The sequence below is a fragment of the Plectropomus leopardus genome, chromosome 16 (genome assembly GCF_026936395.1).
Source record: "Plectropomus leopardus strain MGB_pleo_1.0 chromosome 16, ASM2693639v1, whole genome shotgun sequence".
NCBI lineage: Eukaryota > Metazoa > Chordata > Actinopteri > Perciformes > Serranidae > Plectropomus > Plectropomus leopardus.
In genome coordinates this window covers 15,095,790-15,113,359 of record NC_142191.1, presented here as the reverse complement: position 1 = coordinate 15,113,359, position 17,570 = coordinate 15,095,790, and the positions used below count along the sequence as shown (strand labels likewise).

Here is a 17,570-nt window from a genome sequence, read left to right as displayed (position 1 = left end):
CTTGCTGCCCCGCAAAACTAACTGTTACCCCAACAACTGTACCAAATAAAATACATTTAGGCTATCATGAAATGCTTTTATCATTGGAAATTTCATGTAGCCTATTAGGAAGAATTAACCTAATTAACATTATAGTTACTAAATCAGCAATTAATATAATTGGGCTTGGCAAAATCAAGCTGTGTTTTCATCGAATTACTTTAAACTAATGTCCCCAATATTTGTGTCTCCTTTTAAACAAATTACGCTTAATATTCAGTACTTTAGGTCCGTTCACGGTCCATCTTCAACATGTGTCCAGTGAATACAAAGCCCATATTGTACAGCCAAACAATGCGCATGTACGGAAAAATGAGGGTCCCAGATCTGCGATCTTGAAAGTGCAGCCTGAAAGCCTGCAGGTACTGGGAGGCGTCTTACTCCAACTGTTGTTGTAATAACAATGTAAGAGTCAATGACCTTTGACACTGCATATTTTACACTGGAGAATTTACTCCAATTCACCATAATGAATTTGATGATACACAAATGTTTAGATACTGTCAAACTAATAAATGATTTTTTTTTTGTTCAGCACTGCTTTACTATTTTCTTCTGTGACATAAGAGCTTGTTGACCTAGCATTAGCTACACACACAGGGCGAGACAAAGCAAAGCCTGAACTCGATACCTTTGTTGTCCAGGCAACTAGCTGTTCAATTGTAACCATGGCTATGGAGCCTGAGCCCTGAGACCTGGCTGTGTATCATCGCCCCTCTTGTGATTTGTCATGTAAATCACCTGCTCCAAGGAAGTCAGTGCTGCTGCTGAAGGAGGAAGGTAAACACAGTGATTTGTTTAACAATATTCAAACTTTATTGGCTTTACATCATGAAACTAAAAGGCAACACTAGAAAACAAGGCACAAAATAAAAGGTCTGAGAGAAGAAAAAATGAGCACATAACATTTCAGGAGGCATTGTGGCACCTGCAAGTGTCTACATATGGCTATGTGTCAGAGTGGGGTGGGAGCAAAGCCAAAAAAAAAATCGTACCTACAAGACTGATGGCCTCTAACACAAAAGGTAAAAGATATGGCACATAAAAATAAAGCCACAAGGAGGGAATCAAAAAGCATTTACTCGTTGCTTTTGTAATTGAACACTGCAAGGCTGAAAACCGATAGGAGAGCCCTCCATGACCAAGCAAATTGTACAGAAAACAAGTCATTAAATGCACTAATTGAAAATTACAACCAAAGTGGACTTTATTTCATCATGTGACTGTTTGCATTATGAAGGAAAGAACACTAGAGGTTTGTGGCTGTGGTTACAACAGTAAGTTTTATGACAATGTGCTGATGAGAAGTGGAAGTAAGTCACAAATGTGCAAGTCTCAAGTCTTATCCATCAATTCCTAAGCAAGTCTCAAGTTACTGTTGTGAGAATAAATCAAGTCCCTAAGTCAAGCAAGTCACAAATCAAGTCATGAATTTTGATGAACAAAAGCTAACGTTTGACCATCCAATAAGTCAATAAATTAGCTAAAAAGACACATTCATGTACCTTTGTCTGTGGGTTTGGAACTGATGGATGAAAGTCATTAAAAGTTCTAGAAAGGTTATGGAATGTTGTTTTATATAATGCAGTTTTCACAGTAATCATCCTTGGATAATCTCCCACCCTATGTTACGTGATGGTAAATGTATTTTCTGTAGCTGTTGATGTAACGTGGCTCCAATATGTGTCAATGTGTGACAAGATTTTGTTTACCATTTTATACATTTCTTTATATTCTCCATTTATTCTGTCTCTCTCTACATGGATTACAGCGAGATGATTCTGACTCTGACTTTTAGTAGAGTATGAATCTGATATGTTTGAAAAACACTGACCAAGTGGGGAAAGACCTTTAAGTCCATGAAAATGTGTGAGAACCCCATTTAATATAAAAAGCCAAGTCTTTTCAAGTCATCTGTCTCAAGTCTAAGTCAAGTCCAAGTCCTGAAAACAAAGCCAAAGTCAAGTCTTTTATCAGTGTCAGTCAAACAAGTCTGAAGTCGTCAAATTTGCAACTTGAGTATAACTTGAGTCAAGTCATGTGACTTCAGTCTCCCATCTCTCTGACAAGTTGTCCAGGCTACAACCAGTTTCCATTTACAGGAAAGTTATGCTATTCATTAGCTGGTTACAGCCATTTCAGTAGCATTTAAGCACCTGTAATTCAGTTGTGTGAATGATCAAAATGTGGACACTTAAATGTTAATGAAATGCCAGCCATTAAGTACAAAATACATTTAAACTTCTCAAACGAAAGCAGCCTGGGAATCACCTAGACAGCTTGTCACTACCAAATGCTCTGTGGGTTTGATCAAGAAGTTGAGGCTGAGCATGACAAAACAGACATTAAAGCAGAATACAACACAGAAAACCACTTCACAGGGGTCTTAAAAGTGCTGAGTCTCGTTGATATTCAATCGGTGTGGCATATTGTTTTACAAACTACAACTAGATGTGGATATTAACTGAATAAGGCACTTTTCCTTAAGAGGTGCACGGACTGAGTTAGTGGGAGAAGCTGCGGAAAAGCAGCACAATGGGCATCTATTGGTATCCATGGATACTGGAGGTGTTTTGACACACCACAATGTCAACATGTGATGCTGCGTTCTTAAGGAATGCAGCTACCATGTCGAAAAAGCAGAGCGCACTCTGACTGGATTCAGTGGTCACACAGCATGCCACGAAAACAGCTGTGAATAAAATGTTTCTCTAAATTTGGGCGAAGGCTCTCTGCATGCAGAGAATGAACAAATGGGTGCAGCTAAGGCAAAAACTCTGGAGCCTTCTCGCCATAGTTGGGTCTTTGGGCTGTAGCCTAATGCCACCAGGTGACTAGTTTAAAAGGCGTGTTAATGGTGAGCAGCAAGAAACATGTCATCTTTATGAAAATTATGAAAGCCAAAGTAAGAAAAAAAACATCTGCACTGTTGGTAGTCATACAAAACAAGGTGATTATTCATCCATTATCTAGTAAATATTCAAGACTGAGTATTTATACAAGCATTGTTTTTTTTTTTTTTTTGGCTGAACCATGAAAACATTTACAAAGACAAAAAGTTACAAAACAAAGCTTGTCAGTGCAATGCTCAATTTCCATGCCAAAAACTGAGGACTTTGGCTCAATGCACACTGTTTCAAGGCATTCTTTCAACTAGCATATGGGCTAATCACAAATAATCAAGTGGTTTTTTTAAGAGTGTCTAAATCCTTAAGAGCATATGCAATGGGAGGAAAAATCACAAGCATCCAGCATGCAATAATGGAAAAAAAAGCATTAAACAAAACATTCTTGACACTGACAAGGCGCTACAAGCAAAAATGTACTCCTTCATTTAGCCTTTCCTCAAGTTGAAACCTAGAAGATGAACAAACACAGGACATGGCTATGTACAGGAGGGAAAATGTAGAAGAAAAAAAATCACACAGTTAGCAGCAAGCTAATTGGAGAACTTGACATGAGCTCTACCACGGCCGCTTAGTTGTCGCACTTCATTCACGATCCTCTCACTTACAAGTCAGAAAACAGAGGTGCAATTCTCATTAAACCAAACCAGCACTCAGTCCAACATTTTTACCTTAATGCACTCTCTCCAAGTTTTTTTTTTTTTTAAATTAAGCCCAATACGTTTGCCTTTTCTTTAAAGCTGCATTCCCTGATTAATAACGCCTAAAGGCAGTCCAAAACTTCCTGCTATCTCATTGTTCATGTTTTGAAATTTAACACACTTAATGATTAAAACATAAATAGTGACTTGGGAGGAAATTTGGAAGCAGAATTAGGCGTTACAAAAAGGGAGAGCGCCTTTAAGGAATTTATTTATACAAAGTCACCAGTGAGAAGACCATCATGTACAGTATACAGTAAAGTCCTCTACTTACAGGGAAAAAACTTCGATCTTGACTGATCAAGGCCCTTGAGTGTGTACTGTATTCTTCATAATAAAAGGCTCTTCAGTCCAGCTGGGATACTACGGTTCTCACCAATATCAGCACAGCGATACCGTGTCTTCCTTACAAACAAACTAATGATAACACTTGGGCCTCAACCAGGAAGAAAAGACTCAAACATTTCTCTCTTTAAGTCATACTGGACATTAAAGGCACTTCACTGCTATCACTGTCCACATCAAGAAGGTGCATGCCATTCTCTTTATCTCCTCATTCTCTCTATTATACATTATTAATACAAATTAATTATTCTGACATATTCTACAATCTTTCATTTTGACCCACAGGCCCTTTTTGACGACCCCACATAACCTGGGGCAAAGGGCCAGCTCAACTTTAGCAGTCAGAGTGGGTATGTTTTGATATTGGTAAATATCAGAAATAATTGGGGGATTCAAATATGGGAAATTATGAAACTGGAATTATTGCATTGAGCTGCTCTATTGGCAGTTTTTGGACATTTTTTCCAACTAGTTTTGGGTGAAAGATTTCCCCAGGGAGTTCAACAGCAGAAAACGCACAGCACTCAAAATAAAACCAAAGGGATCACTTTTTTCTCCTATAATCTGACATCAGATGATTGGGTGTTGCTTTTATTCCCTCCTAAGTATCCCTGCCACTTTTACATCATCTATGAACACATATACATGATACATGGCAGAACAGGGAGCCTGCCCACAATTCAACAGGCTAAAAGCAACACTGAATCATCACTGTCGTCACGTTTAAGAATAGCTGTGAACTCAAACAGTGGTTCCAAATGAAATAAAAAAATTATGTAAATGCTACCAGTTTGCAGCTATACTACATCTAAGAATCAACAGAAAAGCTACTTTGACTAATTCTGTAACTCTCATGTTGTGTATTTAAGTGAGGAGGCACAAAGGGAGGGGCTGCAAAAAACACAAACCCCCTCAGTTTGCTTGAAAATGTTTTGGGTTAATTTTTTTTCTTTTGCAGAATGACTAACGGCATGATGGAGGTGGGAGTAGCTACCAGGTGATGTAATCCATATGCTCAAGGCTTACAATGCCAAATCGCTAGAAATCTGTTTAGTTCATTTATATTATACAGGCCTATGTGTGTGACTACATCAGCAAGGCTAACGCAGGCCTAAACTGCATTTGGTACAAACAATAGCGATTAGGAAAACCTGCTTGAAAACACTGTTTAAGTCCGTCGCTATGAGTGCGTGCAGAGTGGGGAGTCTTATCTAGTTGGTGGGGACAGGTTGAGTGATTTTGAACCAAGAAGTGCTGTTGCTTCAAAGGGTGTGGTAGTTGCGATCCTTGGACTTGCAGAATTTGTAGAGGAAGAAGATAACGGCCTGCAGGCCCAGGACTAGCACTATTCCACCGATGAAGCTTGCAGCGTCAAAGGTGTTCTTGTGAGGGGCGGGAGAGGGGACGACTGGTGTGGTAGTTGTGCTGGTTCCATCTGTGATAACAGACAGGACAGAGTGAGAATTCCCACCAGTCAAGCTGCAGTTACAGTTTACATCCGTGTCTGTAAAAACATGTGCTTCACACATATCTTCCCCTCAGCAGCACAGAAGATCTATACAATCACAACTTCAAGGTGGACACACAAGATTAGTTTCACCAATTCAGTATCTGACAAAAATTTCTCCCCTTCTGCTCCCGGAGTATGATGTTGAGTAACGGCCATAAAAGTGTTTTTGAAAAACATTCTAATTTCATAGTGAAGTTGACTTTTTGGATATGTGTGAACTTTTGTCAAACTAGCGTATAAACTTTTGGCCATAACCTGTTTTGTTAACCTTTGTCATTTGACTGCCAAATTCTAAACAGTTTATCCTTACATCCAAGTGGATATTTGTGCAAAATTTGAGGGAATTCCCTCAAGGCCTTCTTGAGATATGCGTTGAGATGCGTTCACAAGAATGAGACAAACACAAGGTCACATGGACCTTGACCTTTGACCACCAAATTCTAATAATTCCATCCTTGACTCAAAGTGGATGCTTTTGTAAAATTGCATGAAACCCCCATCATGGTGTTATGAGATAACACGTTAATAAGACTAGAAGGATGTCACAGTGACCTTTATCATTTACCTATGACCACCAAAACCTAATTACTTCATTATTTAGTCCAAATGGACATTTGTGCCAAATCTGAAGAAATTCCCTGAAAGCCTTCTTAAAATAACGCATTTACAAGACTGGGATGGATGAACAACCCAGAAACATAATGCCTCTGGACTCTGCTGTTGCCAGCATGGAGGCATGGAAATTAAGTTATACTTTATTATGTACATTACAGGATGGATTTGAAAATCTCTCACTCCATCACAATGTCAGACTTTGCCACTTACTTGCAGGAGATGGAGGCATGGAGGTGGAGCTGTTCCCACTTTGAGTGGGATGAATGGTGGGATGGGTTGCATTGCCTGTAGTAGGGTCACAGTAAAAGCACAGCCATTAGAGTTAGCACCATTTGACTTTTACAGACGTTTAAAGTAGCAATCCTTAAGATTTCAGTCCTGATTGATTTGCAGACATCTGTGGTTACTCATGGTACCAGTACGTGTGGTTTAAAGCAAACACTACTTGAGCAGCTGCTTTGTTAGAAACATAAATGCAGGTGTGTCTACAGCTAAAGAAACATGTTGATTTATCTGATTTCATGACACACAGGTGAGTAGTTTTTCCACACAACAGCAGGGCAGAGTTAAGTTTGCTGCCTTGCTGAGGTGTTGGAGGTGTACAATGTTGTCCCCGACTCTTCATCACAGCCAACTGCTCGTTGTTGTTTCATCACCCTCTTTTCAAAAGTTCAAAGGATCAAAAAGTTTTGTGTCATAGATGCATTTTTGATGAACGATCAAATTAAACAAAAACATTAATGGTGGATTACATGCTGCATTGCCTCTTGTTTCTCATGCATGTGAGGGCAATTTGAATCGTCGTAAATACGTTGAATGGCTTTTGCAAAAGAAAAGAAAAAGAAGAAGAAAACAGAGACCATAAATAGTATCAAAAACAGTGTTTTGACTACATAAATTCTTAAGGATTACAACTTTAACGAGGCAGTTCATCCAAAAATCAAAAAACATATTTTTCCTTTAACCTGTAGTTAACCTGTGTATCAGTCGAGATTGTATTGATGTCAGTTACCGAGTGCTGGAGATACTGGCTGTAGAGACGTCTGCCTTCTCTCCAATATAATGGAACTAGATTTCACTCGGCTTGTAGTGCTCAAAGCACCAAAAAAATAAATCCGCCAACTGCATCACTACACAAAAGAAAGTGTGCATCTACTCATGGACAAGAGGCTCATGTTTGTGACAGTGTGAGATGTAAACATTAGTGGTGTCCTCCCTGGCTGAGCTGTACCATCAGCTAACTCAGTGGTGATAGGTGAAGGAGCAAGAGATGCACATTAGATACAAATTAGATAAAAATAGTAACCGGGTAATGATTTCTGGAAGGAGACATTGCTGTTGAGTTTTTCAAATGTTTTTTTCTTTTTTTTTTGCGCTTTGAGCACCACAAGCTGAGTGCCATCTCATTATCATCCCATCTCATTAAATTCAATAGAAGGCAGAAATCTCTGAAGCCAGTATCTTCGGCACTGAGCATCTCACACCAAAACAATCTAGACTGATAGATAGCACCACAGGTAAGAGAAAAAATATGTATTTTTGGTTTTGAGGTTAACTTTCCATTTAAGGAGATTTCAATACAATTCTTTAAAAGACCACCTCAAACCTTATTTGCTGGACAATACAGACTAAAGCAGGCAGGAGCAGAGCTTTTTCAGGACTGGTTACCTGTGGTGGGCAGAGCGCTGCTGCCATTAGAAGAGGCGGTGGTGACAACAGGGGTAGGGGTGACTGAAGAGTGAGTAGTCACAGGTTTGCTTGCTGTGGGGTCAACAGCTAGACAGGGAACCAACACCAAGACAGGGTGAAAGGGGAAAGCAAGAGACACCACACAAACAACAATGGCCAGAAACTACACAAGGCTTATTTCTCCTGGGCAGATGAAAATAATGTTTTACATCTCACCACATCTTTTGAGACAAAAAGACAGCAGAGACGGAGCCAAAGCGCTGAGACTGACCATTAACTGACACCTTAGTTAGAGCGTAGCTACACCCAAACAGAACCAGCAGATTATTAATACCCCTGACTTGGAAAAATTAGTTCCTTTGTATACAAATATGGAGTTTACTCATTTTCTTAAAAGAACATGTTAATATAAAATGTTAATCCCCAGTCTGATATTTGGAAACAGCAAGCTGTTAGACTTACCTGAGCAGCTAGCATGGGTGCAGGTATCGTTATCTGACAGAAGAGTCATGTTTTGACAGCTAAGATTTGCTGAAAGAAAAAGTAAAGAAAAGTATCATGAATTAAATGTGTGTCTTCATGCTTTATATGAAGTTTAACCAGTTGTTTAAAGTAGATTTTAATGTCTTCTGTTAGAAAGTGCAAAAATACTTCAATCCTGTCATGATGAGCTGATGACTGAGCAATAATTAGTCACTGAAGTCCCAAATTCATTCAAAGAATCACCAAACAGAGTTTGTTCATGACATAAAGGCCAACAGTCTTGATTTCACGTTTTTGTTTTTTTTCCTAGAGTACACACTCAGCTAAAAATCTGATGATCCGTCTCACACTCATTCTGTACATACAAATAGTTAAAGCAGCAAGATATGCGTCAGGGTAAATCTCTTATCTCATCTCCTACTCAGGAAGGTCAGAGCCGTTGCTCACACAGACCCACATCCTGCAGTTAGAAGGATGGCATCCTGCTGCCCCTTTCACAACACTTGATTATTTAAAGTTCGTCATGCAAACTGTTCTGCATGCATTTTTTCTTGTATGCTGAAAATATTACTTATGTAGAGAAATATTACCACAAAAATATGCTTTTTTTCTCGCTTTGATAGATTTTTTTAATTTTATCTTTTTTGAATGAGATGAGATGAGGTTGCTGCAGCTCAAGAGTCCAGTGAAAAAAGCAAAAAAAAGTGATGAGTGAAAAAAAAGGATAATATATGACAAAATACAAATTAGATACATTAAAAAACAATATAAAATATATATACACTATACACACCTTTTAGTTTAAACAGAAGCTGTATGTACATGATTGATAGTTGCCCAGGATGGCTGAAATACACGCATGGTGTGTAGTATATATACTGTAAAAATATAGACATATAGGTTGTATTTTGCATTTTTTGTCGTAAATATAGTGAAATATAGTGCATTTACTTAGTTACAGTCTAATCCTGTTTAAGTCTGAAGACTTCTTCATTTGTTTTTTTCAGTTTGCTGAGTCATAGTTCGATCAGCTACATTAGGTGTATTCTCTTTCACTGTAAAATTGGATTACTAATTAACCATGGCAGAGAGGGACTTTGCCCTGCCATAAAATCTTGCCTGTCCCAAATACTTAACAAAAAGTCAAGTTACAGACTAAACATTTACCTAAGAAACAACAATTATTTAACATACAGACATGAGTAACTACAGCAAGATGAAATTCCATAAAGTGAACAACCAAACACGAATATGTCTATGATTTGAGTTCATTTCTTCAACTCGGCCTGTGTCACAGTGAGGAAACCATGAGTCACGACAGACAGCACCTTGTGACATAGATTCTTTCCACACCCAGTTATATGGTGTTCACTTTACTGCTGTTGTTGTTCAAAACAGATTTTACAGCTTTAGCACAGACATCCACACGTCAGATATCAGACATTTCCTGGATAACTGCGGGAAATTATCTCATAAATTGGTTACAGTTGTGTCAAACTTTCTCCTTGTAAAAAGCAAATTTTGGAGTTCAGAATCTGAGATGAAGATTTGATGATTACTAGATATATCCTGTACTGGGTTCCTACAGCATAAAACCAGTGGTATTTAAGATTTTTAAATGCCACTTGAAATGAAATTTAAGACCAATTCAACCGTAACCAAAATTAAAGGAAAACAATCCATGAAACCAACATCTTTTACTTAATGTTAGGAAGAATTCTAAAACATGTATATGCACCCAAGCATATTTTGTTTAGATAGATTTATTGTTTTTCAAGTCAAAATTGCTTTTCCATGCTTCTCAAACATGAGGAGTGTTTGCTTTTCCTTGACTACATGATAATAAATTTAATATCTTCAAATAACTAAATTATTAGTCAATCACTATTCTGTATTTAGCTGTCATGTAAAAACTTAACTTATTCTTTGACATACTATGCTTTGATTTATCAGCTTTAGACTTACTGAAAATGGATACAGTAATGAGAACACAGTAACAGTACACCAGCATGACCGCACTTTGCCCTCACTTGTTGTTTACCATTTTACAGGCTCTCAAACCAAACCTCTCATATACGGAAGTGGCAGACATAGTTCCCGTAAAACTACAATACTGGCTAATAATGACAGGGGAGGCCGTTGACCTCGTCTTTGTGTTAAATGTGTTTATATGAGCATATGGGGCATATGGGGGCATTATCACCCCGGAATACAGGAACATCATAAAGGGAACTGTGTCGACTCAATGTGGGGCACCTGGTGCTGTAAAACCTACACTTTTCTTTCTTGTTATACTACAATCCACAGCAACCACAACTCCCAACAGATGGCTGCCCATAAATTACACACCAACGTTAACAATAAGACTGCAGCCATTGTTGAGAGCATCCTTGGGTTTCTCCATATAGGGTCATAATGACTCACCAGTCTGTGTTACATTCTTCACAGCTCACACGGCTATATTTTGTATCAGCTATGAAAATTTTCTGTCACGATTATCCCGGCCAAAATAAATGTGGTTTGCACTATTATCCCGATAATCATCAAAGTATGCTTAAAAGTCTTAAAATGACTCTAAAACATACTGAAATTACTTTACTTTACATTTTGTAATAATATTTATGTTGCACCACAGATGAAACATGCATTTTAATTCAGTGATAATCCTTTTTAGTGTAAAAGTAACAAACAAAACCTTAAAAAGCCAGGTTTTTGACATTTTGAAAAGGCATATCTTTTAGTATAATATATGTCAATAGTTGATTAAGATCTTTTACTTTTTAAAGTTGGTGCGAAGATGGTATGCAGTCTGTTTTTGCAGAGTCTAGACTCTGATATATCAATTTTTTAATTATTTCATTGTCATTCTATTGGGATTAATGGTATATGATGGCATTTAATAAAAGTAATAATAATAATAATAATATTAACACCTCACAAGACAGTTAAAACAAGCAACAATGCAACCATAGATCATAATATCAAACAATCATTAATAGACTTATTAGTTAATATAATAACTTGAAAAAAACATTGTCATAAAAACTACATATAAAATCATTAGAATAAAATCATCATCAGTGCAAATCCAGGTGTGTGAGTCATCATAAACTCAAACCAAATATGCCAATGTGAAAAGGTGTGTTTTGCATTTGTATTAATTAAATTTAAAAGCTGAGCTAGGTGATAAGTCTATGTAGCATGCAGCAGACTGATATAATATAACATATTAAATTAAAACAGATGATGACAAAGTTTGAATGAAAGAAAGGTCATAAATCGAAATATATCGCAACATGTTTTCGCAGTACTCAGCATATCTTGAGTATCATGATAACATCATATCTTTGGGCTCTTGTAATTCCCACCCGCTCTAAATACCCTGGTATACTGTAATACCTTGATACCACGCAAGCATAGTAGTCTTTTTTATTGTTATTAGCAGTAGTATTAGTAGTCTTTGTTATTGTAACGGTGCATTGACCTGCCACCCCTGCAGTTTCTCCCTGTTTAATGTGTGTTTTCACCATTTTACAGACTGCTCACGATTTATCAGTTCTGCTATGACTGACTAGGGAAGAAAATTAGCATGAAAAATAAGCAGCTTCATATATTTAAAACTCAAAGAGTGAGACTATTTAAAGCTGGAAACTTAATGACTCACTGCCTTTCAAACTGTGATTTGGTTTCACCAAGTCATTTCTAAAGTGTTGGATGCATTATTCTTCCCACTCTTTGCGTGATCCGATCCTGCGATCTGTGTATGTCGAAGTATGTGGGAGGAGGCTTTTTTTTCACCCTCCAGCAGGTCAGAGGGCTGCTATCTCGCAGGCAGCTGTGAAAGGTAGAACTGACTCTCACCCTTTTCCAAGATGGTGACATCATCATCACCACGAGTTACCTCCACAGCTTGCTCAAGCTAGAGGTGTGAGTGAAACCCTCGGCTAAACCACAGAAGGCAGCCTTTTGGTTTAGAGCATTCAACCAGCTTTGTCACAGACTCCGGCCTGCACTTAAAGGCGCTACAGAGCCTGCATGTACACGTGTTAAGTTTTTGAGCATTTATACACTGGGCTGCAGGGAAATGTGCCTCTGACGCCAAAGGCTTGTGTACACAAATTCCCTAAACCGAAGATAAATCTGGTAATGACAACGTGGTAGGCGTTGCAGCAGTGTGGTTATGCAGTGCTTCAGCCAGAGCTGACCTTTCCAGTTTTTGCTGAGTTCATATGAAATAGGTGATCCATTCTCGAGTCTGTGAAAGGCTTTAGCTTCGGGCTTACTTGTTGTGTGTGTTTGTTTGTGTAGTAAGCAGTCAGTGTTCAGCACTGTTAAACCTGCTTGTATCCTGTGTAGCCGGCTTGTCTGAGTTGTTTGTTCTGGTGTGTAACAGCACTGAGGCCAATCTTTGGGCAGAGGAGACACATCTTCCAACACAAACAAGATAAAAATTGCAAAATCTCATGGAAACTTTGAACAATGAGTCCTTGTTTACATTACATCAAATGATCATGGGAAAAAAAATAAATGGCAGTCAAATCTTTTGCACAATATAAACACAGACTGTGTAAATTTAAGCTTGTGAAATCACTACATGCTTAGAACAAGAACAGATTACAAAACATTTGTGTTTTGTGTTTTTTGTGTCTGTGGGGTTGTTTTTTCCTCATGTTGTGTAATTTTAAACCTATACAGGTTTCTCCCATGGGCAGTACAACAAGCCGAACTACCTCGTCTCCCTTTGGCTTTTAGAAGAGTCACATAACTGTCATCCTACCTGTCCTGTTCAACCGCTTAATGAACTGTTGAGTAATGTATCAATGAAGGGCCATTTAACATTCAGAGACAAAGCAGGATGAGGGTGTGGGAGCATCAAATCTGTTTTCCCGGAAAGAATCAAAGCTTCTCATTGGCAAAGTTGTCAAACAGGTCAACTCCCCGGGGACGTTAAATACCTGTGTTGCTTGTCCTGCTTATGTTGACTGATGTAGGAGTAAAGCTTAAAGGGATACTTTGCCAATTTTCAACCAGCTTTGTATTAAAACGATGCAGGTAGTATGTGTAGATAAACTGTGGTAAACATCCCTCCATCTAACCAGTGACTAGATATCCCTCATCCTACCTGCAGCCCTCAAACTCTGCCAAATTACGTATTTTACATTCTTGTTTTCAATATGCTGTCATTAATGCTGTGCTTCTGGGGAGAAACGGCACTTACAAATAATATTTGTTTTGTTTTTCGTAATTTACGTCATCCAGCGGAGTTTTGTGAGCTCTCTGGCTGATGCTAAAACTACAGGCTTTTTTTACGCATTTTTGTATTGACCACCACTGTGGACACAAAGAATAAAGGGGCAGATCCAGAGACAGACCCACCCCTCTCTATTTCTCAACTACGACCGAACTCTGATCAAACGGTAAAACTAAGCCGCGCTGATCAAATATAAACCAAGATTCTGTTACGGGTATGCATATTTCTCTCCTTGTGTGTTGCACCAGTTTCAAAAGTATTTGTTTCTTTCCACAGCAAAGACACCCTTGTTTTGTGAGGACCCTCTTTATATCGGTGCAGTACTTCTTTAATAGTTTTGTATATGCTAGATCGACTGGTGATACAGATGAGTTTACACAAGTTATCTTTAATTCTTTGAGCTTTATAGCAACTCAAATGTACAAGATCCCAGCACACTCGTCCTGAACTGCACACGAGGCATAAATTATGAGAACAAGGCACATGAAACTAATCTTGTATCCTATCTGCACACTCTTTCCTCTAACTCGTGCCGTTATCCCCTCAATCCTTCTGTTCCCCAGCGTGAGGATATTGCAGGCTTCCTGCCACACATCCCCTGCGCTTCCTCTTCTGTTCATTTTCTTCACAATCACTACAGACCTGTGCGTGTCTGACTACACACACAATGAACTCTGGCCAGCATTTGAGCACAGCCCTCTAGGGCGATATGGTCAATAATCACAATACTCAAGAGGGTTTTTTTCACCTACAAGGTTCAGGTTTTAGCCAAACGTTTACTGTAGCATTTAGCCTCAAAACACTCACACAGCAGTGTGGTTTTATCACACAATTTCGCTGAATCAAGCTGTATGTCAAGCCCACAATTTTAAGATACAAGAGTATGTCGCCTGATTTCTGCTTTATACATAAAACTTGGAACCTCATTTCCTGACACTGATAAGAACTTGACAACAACCTGCTCTTCTTCTCTGCTGCGAAAAAACCACAGTCGAAGGAGTACAACACACAAGTACAGGGAGCACGCAGCAAATGGAGAGTCATTGGTTGACTCAGGAAACAATCTGTCATGCAGTTTTGTTATGGCAATGATGCATATTTCTAAATCACAACCAGCAGACTTCCAAATTAAGTTGAAAAAATACTGCTGCAGCATATTTCTCTACATCCTCCGCTCTATCGTGCAGAAATCAGACAGATTTCTCATAGTCATGTTTAGACAGACACTTCCATTAGCATAATGAAATTACAAAACGGCGATACAGAGATGTAAGCAGTCGGCAGCAAACCAGGATCAGAACAAAAGTCAGACATAAATGTCCAAAAGAGATTTAGCCTTGCCTCCCCTGCCTTCTAAATCCTCTACGATGAATTTATTGAGGTAAGAGTTCACAAGTCTATGAAATTGTGCAGCATTTGGCCTAGACCTTCACAATGTTTGGCTGGTGTTGCCAAACACTTAAGATACAGCTCAGGCTTTAGAGAAACTGCAATGACATCATCTATAAGTCAGCATACATCCAATGCTATACATTCTCTCCATAGCAAGGAATCATGTGTCCGATCAGCTCAGCTGTCTGGACAATTTAAGACACACAAAGACCAACCTGTGCCAACAAAACAGGACCGATACTCACATGCTGTGCAGTTAACCCACTGGCAGTCACTAACGGTTCCACATGCTTCACAAGTGAGAGAGGAACACCCATCTGCAACAAAGACATAAATAAGATTTGGTTAGTTTTTTAATAATGGTAACCTCCTGCATGTGGTGGGAAATGAAACTGTGGCTCTCCAGATGTTGCTACACAAGTGCTTCTAACTCATAATAATAATATCAAACCTTTCAGTATAAAGACAGCATTAGATAATCCAATTTAAGGAAGAATGCTGACTGTTGTGAGTGCTACAGCTCTGAAGGGACTCTTCTTCACCTACTCTACGAAAGTCCAATGATTCATCACTATTGCACAGAGGTTCGTGAATGCATGAAAAACATCACCAGGGCTAACTCTGAGCTCTGCACATGGCTGTATGTTCTCTGTGACCCACAAATGACATCTCGCTGTGGAGCCAGGGACTTCAGTCAGACCAGTATGATAGTAGGAAAGCAATTTGTAATGAGACACTAAAAGGAAATTGGGTACTCTCTCTTTAAGGTTCAGAGTTGGCAAAAGTTGCATCATACAAACAAATCTCTTTTAGCTGTAAGGACAGGACTGACACAGATTTGGTGGAGAGGAGTCTTCTTGTAGTACATTGCTAACGTGGACAGATCTCGAAGTAAATGGCATATTAGTTTAGAATATGGTGTATATCAATGTAGGAATAGAAATATGATTTGTATGTGTTGGTATCTTTTTTAAAAATAATTATGTATGTGTTTATTGTTATAGACTACTACTAATAATAGTAATAATGACTTTTTTTTGAATAATTAATTTATTCAGCAAAAGTTGCATACTACTTGGAGTACATGGAGTGCTGATGTGGACAGATTTGAAAGTACATTACACACCACATACATGATACTAACACACACACTCTTTATGTGCCTGAGAACTAACTGGCTGCTTGTTAATTAGATTAAATTATGGTGCATATCAATATAGGAATATAATCACGGTGTCTACAGGTATCAGACACCTAAATCTAATGCTTTTAAGCCCTTTTTAAGACATTTTTAACCAAATTCAAGACTGCTTTTGGGACAAATCATCTATTATTCAAGCATTGCAGATGAGTATTATATACATAGTCCATTGCAGAGGCAGGCTTTATGCAGGCGTATGGTTATCAAAGTGAGTTAGATTACTCTGAGTTGCAGGGAAAAAGACATGTGAGCATGTACCCAGAAGGGCTCTACTCATTTTGACCAAAATAGATAAAATGAGGGATAAATGAAATAAGATAAAATGTTTGTGGCAATTCAGACCTCACAAGTTCAAATTTAGGACTGTTTAATGACTCTTAAAGCCTTATATTTACAAAATTGAATTCAAGACATTATAAGGCTTTTTGAGGAGCTGCAAGCTCCCTGATGAATTTGATTTGTATGTGTTATGTGTTGGTACCTTTTTAGAGTTATATATATATATTTTTATTAATTCAGTTCTATTCTTATTTATCGCCTGATTATGTGTGTTTGAAATCCAACTTATTATATTTTTTAGTAATTATTTTTATTATCAATATTATTTTTTAAAATAAATATACAGTCATTTAGTTGAACAAAGGTGACATTGTTTATGTAAAAAAAAAAAAACAACAACAATAGTAAAATGTTAATGAAAATGAAGAACTACTGCTCGGCATTACATAGTAATGAATGTTAAAATAACACAACTGAGAGGAAATTTGTAAGCTGTTACATAACATGCTGATCTGGTTCCGGATTTGGCAATTAGTGTTACACCAGACTCCATATTTCAGCCTTTTACTATTCACATTATGGGAAATATATGGCAGTTTCACATTTCACATTTAATTTCAGGTCACACAGCTCGCTAGCGGGCTAAAGCGTTAGCCGGACAACTTGAGCATAGAAATAAAACCGACAAGTTGCCAAAAGGATATTTTGAACATAATATTTCTTGTAAACAATAAAAAAGACTGAGTGACAACTGCCAGCTGTCAAAGCGAGGCGTCATACGGCCGCTCTTAGGATCAAAAATGGAGGCTTGACGGCAGATTAAAATCAGTTTGGAGGTGGTTGTCTTCACGGAGCTAAGGAGGGACACGGCTGGCTGTGGCTAGCCGCTAGCTCCGCGGTGAGAGGTCGCAAACTTACCTGAGTCTGTCGCGGTTGATGCGCCGATCAGAGCCGCAACTACAGTGAAAAACACCACCTTCAAGTACATGACTGCGGGTAACTTATTGCTCCTTCTGATGCGACGGGAAAACGTATCGGCTAAGAAACGTCGAGATTGAGATTTGGGATATTTCACAGCTTCCTCCGCGTCTTCTTGCGTTACTGGTCTCTGCAGCTGCTGCTCGCTAGCTCGCTACTTCCTACTTGACAGGTCATGTGG

General features: G+C 38.4%; 1 protein-coding gene across 2 annotated transcripts; it reads right to left on the bottom strand.

The window, feature by feature from the left end:
* Positions 1 to 832: 832 nt before the first annotated feature.
* Positions 833 to 17,570, bottom strand: cd164 (CD164 molecule, sialomucin). Of its 2 annotated transcripts, XM_042502908.2 has the most exons (6): positions 17,330 to 17,563; positions 15,177 to 15,248; positions 8,268 to 8,336; positions 7,785 to 7,892; positions 6,327 to 6,401; positions 833 to 5,426 (listed from the first exon to the last, which is right to left on the bottom strand). In XM_042502908.2, exons 1-6 carry the CDS (start codon positions 17,397 to 17,399, stop codon positions 5,254 to 5,256), a joined length of 567 nt encoding a protein of 188 aa, XP_042358842.1. In that variant the 5' UTR covers positions 17,400 to 17,563; the 3' UTR covers positions 833 to 5,253. The 2 variants fall into 2 exon arrangements, with proteins under 2 accessions (XP_042358842.1, XP_042358843.1); XM_042502909.2 differs by lacking the exon at positions 7,785 to 7,892 and having other exon boundaries at positions 17,330 to 17,570.